We start from the raw sequence: 14,468 nt of genomic DNA on the forward strand, positions 1-14,468 counted from the left end.
CGGAAGGACCCATTGGGTTTTGGGACCAGAAACAGGGTCGAGTAATAACCTCTGCCTCTCTGGGACTGAGGTACCGGCACAACCAGTCCTGTACTCAGGAGAGAACTCACCACAGTTTGTAGAGCTTGCACCTTCAAAAGAGCCGAAGGGAGAGCCGTAGTGCAGAACTGGCGAGGGGGACGTCTCTTGAACGAGACAGTGTACTCGTGAGAGACAACTTCCAGTACCCATACATCTGAAGTGGTCTTTAACCAGACCTAGGCAAACTGTAGAAGTTGGCCACCCACCATGGGGTCCCCCAAGGGAAGGCTCACCCCATCAAGCAGCAGGCTTGTCATGTTTTGAAGCAGGCTGACGGGCTGCCCAGGATTGTTTTGCCTTGTGCTTTGTGGTTTTGGGAGCATGAGATTGTCTCGGGTATGCCTGACTTTTTGCTTTCCCCTGAGGCCGAAAGGAACAAAAAGTGGTACCTTTGCCTTCTGTGCTGAAGGATTAGTAGTGGGGAGAAAGGCCGTCTTAGCGTCTGATAATTCAGACAATATTTTATTTAGGTCTTCCCCAAACACACGACCTCAACCACAGTATGCGGCGAGCCAGGACAGACGTGATCAACGCCTTGGCTGCCAATACACCCGCCTCAGAGGACACCTCCTGAATGTAATAGGCAGCGGTGGTAACATGAGACAGGCATTGTCTGTCATTTTCAGACATATCCTCGGGCATCTCTTCCTCTAATGCCTGAACCCACGCCTCGATACCTTTTGCAGCCCAGGAGGCAGCTATAGTGGGTCTATGAATGGCTCCAGTAAGGGAGTATATAGATTTCAGGCATCCCTCCACACGCTTATTTGTTGGCTCCTTCAGTGAGGTGACAGTGGTGACAGGCAGAGTGGACGACACCACGAGGAGGGAGACATGAGAATCCAATGGCGGTGGAATCTCCCATTTGTTACATAATTCTGCAGGGAGAGGATAGCGAGCCAAGGCCCGTTTTGGCAGAGGTAATTTCTTCACTGGATTAGACAGGGTTCCCGCCTGATGTCCACAAGATGATCAGAATGGGGTAATCTAGTTTTTACCACCTTCTGGTGTTTAAACTTGTCAGTTTACTTTGCCACAGTAGTGGAATTCTACTCATCAGTAATTTGAAGGATATGCTTAATAGTAGCCACTAAGGCAGGGACATCAATCTGCAAGGGATAATTCTCATCAGTAACACAGGATACAGTGTCTGACAGGACCATATGCTCCCCCTCCTCTTCAGATGAGACATCAGAAAGGTTTGTGGATTGTGAGGAGGAAGCAGTCCACTTAGATGACCCAGAGGCACGGGAGTGACCTGGGGTGGATTTTTGTCTAACCAGGGACTGATTTAATTGCTCTAGGGACAGAGCACCCAGTAGGTTGGTGAACGCAACACAGGGTGGCTCCAGTATAGATGCAGGAGCTGTGGACTGACTGTAAGGTGTACAGTATGACAATTAGTACACAGACCATCATATAACACTTCCCCCTATGGTAAATCCTTGGAGCATGCTCTGCATAATTCAGTAGCTTCCACTGATTTAATGCCCTTTCTGTTAAACATTACGTGAGAATGCAACAACAGAGCGACTTAGCACGATAAAGCCAGACAATGTACAATACCTGCGAATAAATCCAGTATTATGTGACTCAATACACAGTAGATAAATACTGTGTGGCACTATATATGAGACCCAGACGCACCTAGTCCTTTAGGGTACAGAATATAGCGACAGTAATATCTGGGAAACACTGAGAGTGAAACCACAAAGCAGATACAGGCACACACAGTCACAGGCAATGCATAAATTATGACAATAAAGCTGCACTGGACTAATATATATATATATATATATCACAGCACGGTCAGTGACCAGAGGATACATCAGAATACTTGTACAATATATTCTGTAACAGGTACACTCTCTCTCAACTAACCCTGTCTGTGACAACACACGTAGGATACTCAAGTATCTGTAAAGTCTCAGCGCTGTGTACAGGCGGCTTTACAAGGGAGACCTTGCCCTGTAATTCTGGAGACCAGCAGCAGCTATGCTCAAAAGATGGCGCTCAGCGTCTCAGTCGGGAAATGAGGGAGAGTGTGAGGCAGCTCCAGGGTGGGAAATCTGCAAGGAGATGGAACTCTGGGACGGGGAAAGGGCTACAGGTCAAGTGCCGACTCCCCTATGCTGGACTTCCACCCTGGCTACTGTGAGTCTTATTAAATGGGTTGTTAGTACACCTGACCTGTACTCGAATGCCCCGGTGGTCTAGTGGGGTCCCTGTCCAGTGCCAGTGTCCTTGCCAGCGCTGTGACCCGTCTCCCTAAGTCGCAGATGGAAAGCAATTTAATGGCGGGTCCCATCTGGGGGGCCTATTACCTCCTCCCCGTAGCAGCCACGCGATCCAGGAGAGCGGTCTGCAACTGTGTCCCTAAGTCGGGATATCTCCGCCGCAAGTACCCGGGAACCAGGCCGCGGGAGTATGCAACGCCGCTTGGGGGGTGATGGAGCTGCAGCACTAAATAGTCACACAGTCATACAGCGCTGACAGCCCAGCCAAGATAGGAAATTTCTTCAGAAAAAGCTTTTCAGGGCTGCCCAGTGCAGCCCTCCTGTTAGGTGACCTGCTGCTGCAGGCACCAACTCAAAACTGAACTGTGGGCGGGACAGATGTGGGTGGAGCTACCAAAGGGGCAGCGCATCAATTTATGCACAAAATTTTTTTTTAACCACTTAACTGGCATGGTCAGATCACATGCAACTGCGCCGCCCCACAGTCCCTCAGTTTTTAACAAGGAGATCAATTCTGCAGATGTGCATAAAATAATATTTAAATAATAATATTTAAATATTTGAAAAAATAGTTTTTAAACTTTATTTAAAAATTTTTTTTTAAAACCAATGTTATGAATGGTTTTGAAGGGAAAAATCGTCATTTAAGTGGTTAAACACATGCAGTAATGCCCCCAATAGTCCACTATATACACATATGCCCCCAGTAGTACCATTAATATACACATAATGTCCCCAGTGGTGCCATATATACACAATGCCCCCAGAATGGTGCCAGTTATACAATGTTCCCCATGTAGTGCCAGTTACACAATGCCCCCAGTGTAGTGACAGTTACACAATGCCCCCGAGTAGTGCCAGATAGACAATGCCCAGTGTAGTACCAGTTACACAATGCCCCGAGTGTAGTGCCAGTTACACAATGCCCCCAGGGTACTGCCAGTTACACAATGACCCCAGAGTAGTGCCAGATACACAATGCCCCCAAAGTAGTGCCAGTTACACAATGCCTCCAGTGTAGTGCCAGCTGCACAATGCCCCCAGTGTAGTGCCAAATATACAATGCACCCAGTATAGTGAGAGATGCGCAATGCTGCCAGTATAGTGTCAGATACACAATCCCTCCAGCATAGTGCCAGTTACACAATACCCCCAGAGTAGTGCCAGTATCACAATGCCCCCCGAGTAGTGCCAGTTACAAAATGCTCCCAGTAAAGTGCCAGTTATACATGCCCCTGTTGTGGTGCCAGTTACACAATGCCCCCCGTGTAGTGCCAGTTACACAATGCTCCCAGTAGTGCCAGTTACACAATGCCCAGTGTCAGCAGCAGATGGGAATACATTATGCCCAGTGTCAGCAGCTGCAGGGAGGGGCAGACAGCAGATATGGAGGGTACTTACAGCCAGGAGACAAGCAGCAGGTGCCGGGTGACACTCCTCTCCCGGGTAGACCCCATGGCTGGCGGCTGACAGGTAGACTACGAGGCTTGGGGCACCAACTCATGCTCCGCAATCTAAGCAGCAGCAGCCCGACTGGGTGGTGGGATGCCGGGGCTCCGGCATTGTGAGCCAGGTGCAGCGGCGCAGTGTCAGGACGGCGCACAGACCGCAGGCCATTGTTGTTGAGCCAGAGCTGACACCATCTGCAGCCGGGTGATCATCTGGCGCCAGTTTGTGAGCCAATCAGGAGTTGCCGCTGCCGGTCCGCGAGCTCTGATTGACTGATAGCTGGACCAAGATTTTAAATGGCCACTGTGGGCAGGCCGCACACATTAAAGAACGCCGTTCCTGATTACGTCATTTTAGAAAAGATCTTCAGGAACGGCTTTCCGGGGAGTTCCTGTCCGAAAATAGCCCTGGTGATGGCAATCAGAAATTTAGAGGGAAGTCCAGTAAGAAAGCATTTTGTCCCTCCTGGAATGGTTTATGTTGGCAGGTACAGTATGTCGGAACCATTTTATCCATGGGCCATATGCCGCACATACCCTACAACCATTATACATGACTAGTGCATTTTATTACACTATGGGGGGCCATTTTTGTACATTTGCAAAAAAAAAAAACCCCACTAAAGGAATAGCTGTTATTCATATGGAAACAATTTTAAATATCATCAGTTTAAACATGGAAACATCAGTATGTTTTTATAATTTAATCTCTAGTTGTTTTTAAGCAGGAATCTAGCATCTGACTACACACTGAATTAGGCATAATCAAAATTAAGTCCTCTTTATATTTATGTAGTGTCAGTTTTTAGGGTGGGCGTTGGGGGGGGGGGGCCCTGAACTATTCTGGCTGGGTCACTTTAGGGCATACTTGCCTACCTGCCCCTCTCCATGAGGGAGAAAATGCTCTGTTCCTGGACTTTCCTGGTAATGTATGATTGCCATCACCTGTGGTGAGCTAGGTAATTGATAAGAAAGGTGTTTCACCACAGGTGATGGCAATCATACGTTACCAGGAAAGTCCAGGAACAGAGCATTTTCTCCCTCATGGAGAGGGTCAGGTAGGCAAGTATGCTTTAGGGCCTCACCACTTAACACTTATTGTCACATTTTATATCACTTTCTTTGTTGTTGTTTTTTATCAAGTATTTTCCACACACTTTTCACTCTTGTAACACTCCTAACACTGAGTAGCTGCTTTCACTCACCTGATACTCTGTAACATATCAGTGCTATCTTTCACTTGTGTGATGCCTTGGGGGAATTTTGGCTGAACTGGTTTGGGGGTGCACTGCACCCCAGATGTGAATCCCAGAATGTTAGGGACTTGCCTGACAAAGAGGTGACCTGGATGTTGGTTGGAAAGCTCATATATTTGGCCAAATTTATGCAAACAGACTCTTGTATGATATTTAATTGTAATATATATTTCACTTTTTTTTTTTTTTTTCAATAGCGTATGTTTATTCAGCAGAATTATTAATCTTACAAACATTTCAGTATATCCGGAAAAGGAAAAAAAAACACAGTTGGTATTATGTATCATTCTGATCACTTTTCCTCCGCAGGCAGCAAGCATATATACTCAGAATTATTAACATACCATTTCCATCGCTAACCAGCCCACAGTACACGTATTTACTGATGTCTGCAATAAATCATAATCCACATACATATCATTTTCAATTTTCTCCCCGAATTATTTTAATTTACAACCTACCTAGTAGGCCCAAATATGGCCTACTATACTCAAAATAAAACAATAACAAAACAAAAACAGCAAAGAAATCACTAAACTACTAACTTAAAACAGACATTCTTGAATCAGCACAATTATGAGAGGTGATGTGCATCGGCAGTATATGAACAGTACAATATAGTGAGATAAAAGGACTCGACTCGATACCGTAAGGCCCAAGGAACGCACCGCCTCCAGGGCTCAATACATCCTATAGTTTAAGAGCAGGGGAGGCATATATAGAATTGATCCAGGGGGACCATATTTTCTCGTATTTAGAGAGGGCATTGTTTTTCAGGTATATATAGCGGTCCTTCAGTAGGATGTCGTTCACCAGAGCCTTGAATGCAGATACTGTAGGGGACTGTGGAGCCATCCACGTCCGTGCAATACACAACTTAGCAAGGGCGCAGATGTTACGAGCGTACATACCCTCCCACCTAGACCCGGAGTCAAACCCTCCCACCCCCAGAATACATAGTCTCGGGGTCAGCATGCTTCCTGGTATCCCCGTGTGTTCCAGAATCGACCCGACCCCAGCCCAAAACGCCTGCACGGATGGACACTCCCACACAAGGTGCCAGAAGGATCCTCCAGCGGCCCCGCACTTGGGATAGACAGCAACACTACCAGCCCCAATTCTGGCCAGCCTTATCGGCGTCATATATGATCTGTGTAGAATATAGAGCTGTATTTGTTGAAACCGTAATGATTTAGTGACCGCACTCGGGTTCCCCAGCACTACCTCCCAGTCCCCCATGTCTATGGGACCCACATCATCCTCCCAGCGCTCACGAAGGCTCGAAAGCGGGTCCGCGTGAATTGTTTTAAGAAGGTACGAGTAGGTGAAGGAGATCACCCTAACTTGACCCAGTGTCTGTAAAAAGGTCTTTATGGGGAAGGGGAGGAGCACCGGGGGAGAATCCCCGAACTGTGACTGCAAGGCGTGTCGGAGTTGTAGATATCTAAAGAAGTAGGAGTTTGGAAGACCAAACTCCTCCTTCAGTAGCTGGAACGACTTCATCGTGCCATCGCTATACAGCTGGGAAATGGAAACTATTGAGTACGGTGCCCACACCGCCCCACCTTCCAGAGACCCCAGCTCAGAAAACGAAGCAGAGTGCCAGAGGGGAGTATCCGGGTCCATACCAACATACCCGAGCAGACCCCTCAATGCTAGCCAGATCTTCATGGCCTGAAAAACAATAGGAGGAGAGAACCGAGAAGCACTCCCCCCCACCAAGACCTGTGCCGGGGAGAGGTCCGGATAGTAGCATCTGAGAAATGCCCAGTACAAACCACCACCGTCCTCTCCCCGGAGCCAAATGCCAATATGTGCCAACTAGGCCATATAGTAATAAAGTTGAAAGTGAGGCAGGGCCAGACCGCCATCTACTTTCTGTCTAGTGAGAGTAAGCAACTTTATTCGAGTCCTTTTATTGGCCCAGATCAGGGACTTTAATATACTATTCAGTTTCCTAAAGAAGGTCGGGAAGATGTAGACAGGGGATTGTGAAAGAGCATACAATAATTTGGGCTACACTATCATTTTAATGAGGCTAACCCTACCTGTCATTGTCAGCGGGAGTTTACACCAAGCCCTTGACTTGCACACAATCATCTGTACGAGTGGGTCAAGATTTAAGGGTATAAAGTCCGAAGGGTCATTAGTAACTTGGATTCCAAGATATTTAAACTGGCTTGTCCAGCAAAGCGGCAGGGAGAGCCTCGGGACTTTGGGAGGAGAGCCCATGATGGGCATAATAAATGATTTGGACCAGTTTATGCGGAGACCAGAAAAGCCGCCGAATTTCTCAATAACCTGCAGCACGACAGGCATATCCACAGCGTAGTCATTTAGGAATAACAGTAGGTCGTCCGCATAAAAGGCTATCTTGTCAATACAGGGACCTGTAGCAACTCCCCCAATGTCCGGGTGTGTTCTAATCAAGCAAGCCAAGGGCTCTATGGCTATAGCAAATAGGGCAGGAGAAAGGTGGCAACCCTGTCTGTTGCCCCGAGACAGAGTAAAGGAGGAAGAAATGTATCCGTTGACCAAGATCCTGGCACACGGACTTTGATATAGCAATCTGATCCATTGTATAAAATTAGGTCCGAAGCCCATGCAATTCCTAACTCCCCACAGGTAGGACCATTCGACACTGTCGAACGCTTTGGCCGCATCCAAGGAGACCACCACCGCGTCCGAGGGGAAGTCATAAGGAGCCTGCAAAATAGTGTACAGCCTGCGCAGATTGATAGGCGTGGACATTCCTGGCATAAAGCCGGATTGATCCAGATGTATTACCGATTTAATGACCGAATTGAGCCGGAGCGCTAGAATTTTTGCCAGGATCTTGGCATCGGTAGGGATGAGAGAGATCGGCCTATAGGATTCCAAGAGACTTGGGTCCTTACCGGGCTTTGGCAGTACTATAATGACAGCCTCGGACATTGAGGGAGGAAGTTGATTAGAGGTGAACACATCTGTATACATTTCATATAACTTAGGGCCAAAGAACTGTATGTATTGCTTATATAGTTCAGTGGGAATACCGTCACTTCCCGGAGATTTGCCACTGGGAGCCAAACCCACTGCCGCAGTCACCTCTTCCAAGGACAGAGGCGCGTCCAAAATGTCCCTAGCCTCGGAGGAGAGTTTGTAAAGGGGAATACTAGTCAGATATGTGTCTAAGTCCTCCACGGAGCATGTCATCTGGGATTCATACAGCTTTTGGAAATAGGAGAGGAACATTTGCGCAATGTCGGGGGTGTTGTCCACAATGGATCCGTCAGGGCCAGTCAACTGCACTACTGTAGTCCCGGGCCGGTCATAATGCACTAAATGGGCCAGTAAGCTACCCGGTCTGTCTGCCTGCATATATATGGTAGTGGCCCTGAACAGAAGGGAACGTGCATTTTTGTCTTAGAGGGGAGCCAGCCGTGCCTCCCGGGCTGTCAGCCAGCGCGCCTTTAGCGCTGGGGTGCCCTCTGCTAGATATCGGGTCTCTAGGTCCCTATACTCAGATTCGAGCTGTCTCTCCGTCGCCCTACACACCTTCTTATGGGCGGCAATTTTGCCGATCAATGTACCGCGTAAATAAGCTTTAAATGAATCCCATACGACCAGAGCCGGGGCCGAGCCCACATTAGCCGCAAAAAAAACCCTCCCACCTGGACGGCAAATCCGGGCAGTCGCCCAGCTGAGCTAACCAGGACGGATGTAACTTCCAATAGGACTGTCCCCTCCGGCACTCCACATCCAGAGATAACATCAGGGGCGAATGGTCAGATACCCCCCGCGCCTCATAATGAACATCCTTTATACTAGGTAAGAGTTCGGGCGAGACCAGTGCCAGGTCGATTCTGGAAAACTAACCCATACGTGCTGGAGAAACATGAGAACTGAATAAGCGTAGGGTGCCTAGTCCTCCAAACGTCTACCCACTGCACGCTATCCAGAAAATCTGCAAATTTAGATTTAGGCGTAGACTGGTCACCCCCCACACCTACAGCCTGTGAAGACCTCCATCTATCCAGAGAGACATCAAGCACATTATCAAAGTCTCCCACACAAATAACAGGGGTATGAGGGGAAGAGGCAATAAATGAGACAGCTTTCTGCAAGACATCATACGAAAATGGCGGAGGAACATATACAGACAGAAGGAAAAAATTACAGGAGTTCAATTTGCATTCCAGAAACACAAACCTGCCATAGGGGTCCGTATTTACCGTGATCAATTCAAACTGGACAGTTCTCTTAATCATGACCGACACCCCCCGAGAAGAGGAGGAGTGAGAGGAATGATACGCCCAGCCCACCCAAGGCCTGCGAAGCAACAGCAGTCTATTCCCCTCTAAATGAGTTTCACTCAGGCAAACAACATTTTCAAAGCAGACATGTAGTCCAGAGTACCATCAGGGACACAGCACTCATAAACCCCGCAGGGTGGAGAGGAGGCCCCAGTATCAAAATTGTCCGGCCGTCTACATGCCCATAGAGAACTCTATCCCCTGAACCGTACCGTCCGCAGGCCCCGGGGCGCGAGCCAAGCCCAGCAAAATAACACAACATCACCTCATAGTTCGGTATACATTGATATAGAAAACAATAAACTAAAGAAAAAAAAAAAAGAAAAAACCTACAAAAAAACCAACTGCGTCCCCACAACAACCCCCCTCCCCGTATACCTCCCCGAACTGCGGCATACACATATCCCAAACAAAACTCAACCCTGAAGATCCGAAAGCCTACGGCAACCCTATGCTTAGCATACAGACCCAAAAAAAACAATACAAAACTTATGCGTATAAAGCACTACGCAGCAAAGTCCAGAACCACTTAAACTAGAGGGTGCTCCCTGGACGTATACTTGCATACTTGAGGCCCATATAGGAAGGAAACTGGATGTCAGTCCGGAGCCAGCTGTCGGACACCCGGAGCATATCTGTCCAGCCAGGCCGCCGCCTCCCTGGGAGAGCTGAAGAATTTGGTTTCCCCATCCGCCACCACACGGAGCCTGGAGGGAAACAGCATCGAATAGGGAAGATTCAAGTCCCGAAGATACCGCTTGATGGGCAGGAACTGAGCCCGGTCTTTTTGGACATCCGCTGCGAAATCCGGAAATGCCGACACCCGGACACCATTCCGAAGTAGTGGGCCCTTCGCACGGCCCAAGCGCAAGACAGAGTCCCGGTCTTTATAGTGCAAAAATTTAGCAATAAATGTTCGTGGTGGGGCACCTGGGGGCAAAGGCCGGAAAGGTACCCTGTGAGCCCGCTCCACCGCAAACTGTGGTGTAAAGGAGTCAGCGCCATACGCCTCTTTGAGCCAGGACTCCAGGAATTCCTCAGGATGAGCCCCTTCTTCCTTCTCCGGCAGGCCCACGAATCTCACATTATTCCTGCGAAGTCGACCCTCCATATCCATGATAAGTCGCACTGCACCTCCTTTTTATCTGACAGGCGTTGTTCACTAGCCGCAATGGCCTCCAGGACCTGTTGAATGGAAGGAGCAGATGGCTGCAAGTCCGCACCCGAATCGGCCCCGGCCGGGGAAACAGGTCGGGTAGAAGGGGAGGGTTTAGGAGACGACTGCGTCGGCTGGGCAGTAGGCTGGCGGGCAAACTTCTCCAATTTAGCCGCAGCCGCACTCTGACCGCCCCTCACCATAATATCAAGGTTCAAGCAGCACACAGAATCCAGGTATTCTGTGTCAGGAAATTCAGCAATGAGTAGTAATTGCAGTGTCAGCAATGTACCAGGACCCCAGACCTCCAGTGATGAAACAGAGGGGAGGGGGGGCCAGGGGGGACCCAAGGATAGATGTTATAATACTGGCTGGACAATGAAAGGCAGGGCAGCGTGCCCTGTGTCAATCCAACTGGCCCTGCAGCCCCCTCAGAGATATAGAGCAGTGTATTGCAGCGGGGATTAGTGCAGGAGGCTGCTTCCAAGATGGCTGCCGGGCCCACAGCCTCACTCCCCCTCACTCAGTCCCAGCAATCCCGGGCACCAGGAGAACAGGACCAGACAGTTTTGGTAAGCAAGGGGTGCAAGGGGGGGGTGCCACTCACCCTAAACCGCTGGTGGTGTCTGTCTGCACCGTGGGTACGCGCCCACGCGCGCCCGCGGCAGCTCCTGTTCCCCTGGTGCAGCATGCCCAATGGGATGACCCGGGGAATGCGGCATGCATTTTAAATGCGGCGGGTAACGATACATCGCTCCATCATCCACTGCATCGTGCAGTGTGTACGGACGGTGCAATGTATCATGCTGTTGCATTGTGCCACCGCTGGGTGCACACATCAGTTAGCATTATATGCAGGGGCGGATTGGGAACAAAAAGCGGCCCTGGAAAAATTTGTACTAGTGGCCCCACATGGGCAGCACCAGAAGTGTAAGGTCTAGCCATGGACCATGGCAGTAGCACCCTCCCCCCAAGACTTTACAGATAGTGGGCATGTCCAGCATCAAGGGGGAAGTTAAAAGGAAATAAAATTAAATATTATGAGCACATTATATGATACGCCTTTAGAATTTAGGAAACGATATAATCCTTTAGAAAGATACATTTTCTTGCTTATTACACCAACCGCGTATTCCAATCACTATTCACTCAATCTTATATGTCAGCCAAGCAGGCAGACAGAGCATACACTAGATCATCTGCAATCACAGGCTAAGTGGCAAAGAAATTTTCATATATGCAAATTATTTAGCATCTTATTCATTATGTCTATAAATAGGACCACATGTCCTCAAACAAAACAGGCCCCGCGGGTGCGTCGGCCCACCAGGAATCTTCCCTGTAAGCCCTATGGCCAATCCGCCTCTGATTATATGCATGTGTTACATGTATATATTATTGGTGAAAACATACTGCAAATTAAACAACTTTACCTTGAAATTCTTTTGGTATGTTTTGTATTGAAATGCACGCTTTTGTAATTCATCTAGAATGATCTGCAAGTCAGACAATATTTGTTTCACTTTGCTTTGATCAGCTCCAATATCCAGTATCTGTGGATCCTACAAAACAAGTCAAGTACGTTTAACTTCCAATCATAAATGTGAATTATACAATGCAGGTAAATTATTGGTCATAAACAGTACTCACAATTTGTGATAATAGTATTTAGATCTCAAAATTGTTTCTTTACTCAGTGATATTTACTTTTACAATCTTACATCAAGAATTATGTTTATTTTTCAGGGGAGAATATAAATCTTTGAACACAAAAAAATAATAATTGCTGTCTAAGCATACAATAAGCAAGCACTGATTAGAGTCTCATGTTATTACATTTGTAAAAGACAGCTGAGGAGTTGAGGTTCGGATAATTATTAAAACTTTGGAGACAGATAAAATTGTGAGAGATAAAGTACCAACCAATCAGCTCCTAACTGTCATTTTTCAAATGCAGTCTGTAAAATGTAACGCAGAAGCTAACTGGCTGGTACTTTATCTCTCCCAATTTTATCTTGCTCCGAGATTTGATAAATATTCCCTAAGGGACAGATGGAATAAACCTCTGCAAAGAGGTTCATCTTATTGAAAATTTTAAATAAAGCAAATTTAGGTGAAAGTTTCAGAGGGTGATATAAACCGATTCATAAATTCAGTGTAACATGGGAGGTCTTGGAGGCATGATTTCAATTGGTTATAGGGGCCAGGGAATGTATTTTGAAAACAGGTCAGTCATGCCAAGAGGAATGAAGTGTCTTAAGAGAGCATTTTAGTTAATGCAATTGACATTTAATTCTGGAGTTTATAGGAGACCATAACTGCTCAGAGGGGGAAAAATAAGAGAACCAGGATTTATGTCAAAGAGTTTTATGCAACAATGACAACAGGCTGAGATAAGTGTAAGAAGCATAAAATATACATGTTGTACAAGCAGAATTGACAGAACTGTGAAATTGGTAAAATGTTGCTAGAAGAGTCATAGGGCTGGATTCCATTAGCCTTGTAGGCTTACCGCACGAGGACAAGGCTTGTCCTCAGACTTTTATGCCCGGAGCTATTCAATTACGACCCATTTTCCTTGCGCGGTAAAACTGCAGCTAACGAGCATTAACCCATAGTTTCCAGGATAAGTACCAAGAGCTATGGGTTAACTCATTTGTTGCACCTGCAATAAAGGCACTAATTGTGGATTTCTGTTCGAACCTCCCTCAGACTCTAACAGAAATTTGCATCAAGAGCAGCACGTGGGCTTATTGCGGGCAGTAATTTAGTAGCACCAGCCACTGCATTAGTCTGCGGTTAATTACCCCATCTAATTGAATACAGACCATAGATTGCTAACGCTTCTAAAAACTAAAAGTATGTATGTAGCCCAAAGCAACCAATCAGATTCTAGCTATCATTTCTCCATTGCATTCTAGAAAATGATAGCCAGAATCTGATTGGTTGCTATTTGCAACACCTCCACTTATCTGTATTAGATGCTTTAGTAATGTGGCTACAAAGCAGCAGGTGTAGGAGGTGGCCTGTACTGTTGCACAGGTAAAAGTCAGGGAGATTTTAGCAATGCACATGAATGAGCTTATACACAATGTGTGCAGGCAGTCAGTAACACAGAAACACTTTAGTGGGCCCCATAATGGACCAGGGCCGGATTAAGGGAGGGGGTGACAGAGGCCTCTACACACTGTGTTTGTCATTTGGAGGAGTCTTCCTCCTGTGGCTCAGCTGTTCATGAATAGCAGCTGCAAAGGAGCTCCTCCGTGCACAGCCACTGTCTCGCGGGATAGTGAGGGAAATCCTATGAGTCAGTTACTTTGTGCCCCGGCTTGCTGTCCCTGCTGGCTGCACAGTGCCATCTGCGGTCAGAAAGTGGGAGTAGACGGGGATTTGCAGGCCCTTGTTGGCAGATTGGAGTGATGGAATGGGAAGAGGAGTCTGTGGGGTTCCTTCCTCCCATAGTGCTTGATCCTGGCATAGGGTATACCTTTTACCCATACTGTGGTGGGAGGATAGAGATTAATACGTGTGTGTGTGTGTGTGTGTGTGTGTGTGTGTGTGTGTGTGTGTGTGTGTGTGTGTGTGTGTGTGTGTCAGTCAAGAATGGTGGAGCTTTGCCTGAGATTTTAGAAGTGGGGACCCCACATCCTCCATTGCCCTGGGACCCCACCAGTCGTAATCTGGCACTGTAGTGGACACTCAATATAGGTTAACAACTAGAGTACAGAAGTAGCTGTGTGCAAATATAGGAAGCCACCATCTATACCTTCTGTTTATTAACTTCAAATTACAGTGTGTTATCTGTAATTGGGCTGGGAGTGTGTAAAAAGCTCATTTATTGGCTCTTATTGAGGGATATTATTTACATTTTAGAGAACCATAATCTGTTTAATAATTTATGCCTAATGCAGCGCAAGGCCATAACTAAAAGTAGCCATAATACTGATATATGATCTGACAATAATTGCTGTCTACAAGCTGCAGCTATACACTCT

The 14,468-nt window shown here is 47.2% G+C and overlaps 1 protein-coding gene and 1 long non-coding RNA gene across 3 annotated transcripts in view; one reads left to right on the forward strand and one right to left on the reverse strand.

The window, feature by feature from the left end:
* The window catches only part of DNAH6 (dynein axonemal heavy chain 6), a 679,574-nt gene that overhangs the window by 517,408 nt on the left and 147,698 nt on the right, over nucleotides 1-14,468 (reverse strand). The window contains exon 16 of the mRNA XM_063919567.1: nucleotides 11,907-12,035. Within this exon, the coding sequence (XP_063775637.1) occupies nucleotides 11,907-12,035 (129 nt within the window). The remainder of the gene's footprint in view (nucleotides 1-11,906; nucleotides 12,036-14,468) is intronic.
* Nucleotides 1-14,468, forward strand: part of LOC134911276 (uncharacterized) — a 69,923-nt gene that overhangs the window by 5,315 nt on the left and 50,140 nt on the right. The gene's annotated exons all lie outside the window — the stretch shown is intronic.

The sequence above is a fragment of the Pseudophryne corroboree genome, chromosome 1, assembly GCF_028390025.1.
Source record: "Pseudophryne corroboree isolate aPseCor3 chromosome 1, aPseCor3.hap2, whole genome shotgun sequence".
Classification (NCBI taxonomy): domain Eukaryota; kingdom Metazoa; phylum Chordata; class Amphibia; order Anura; family Myobatrachidae; genus Pseudophryne; species Pseudophryne corroboree.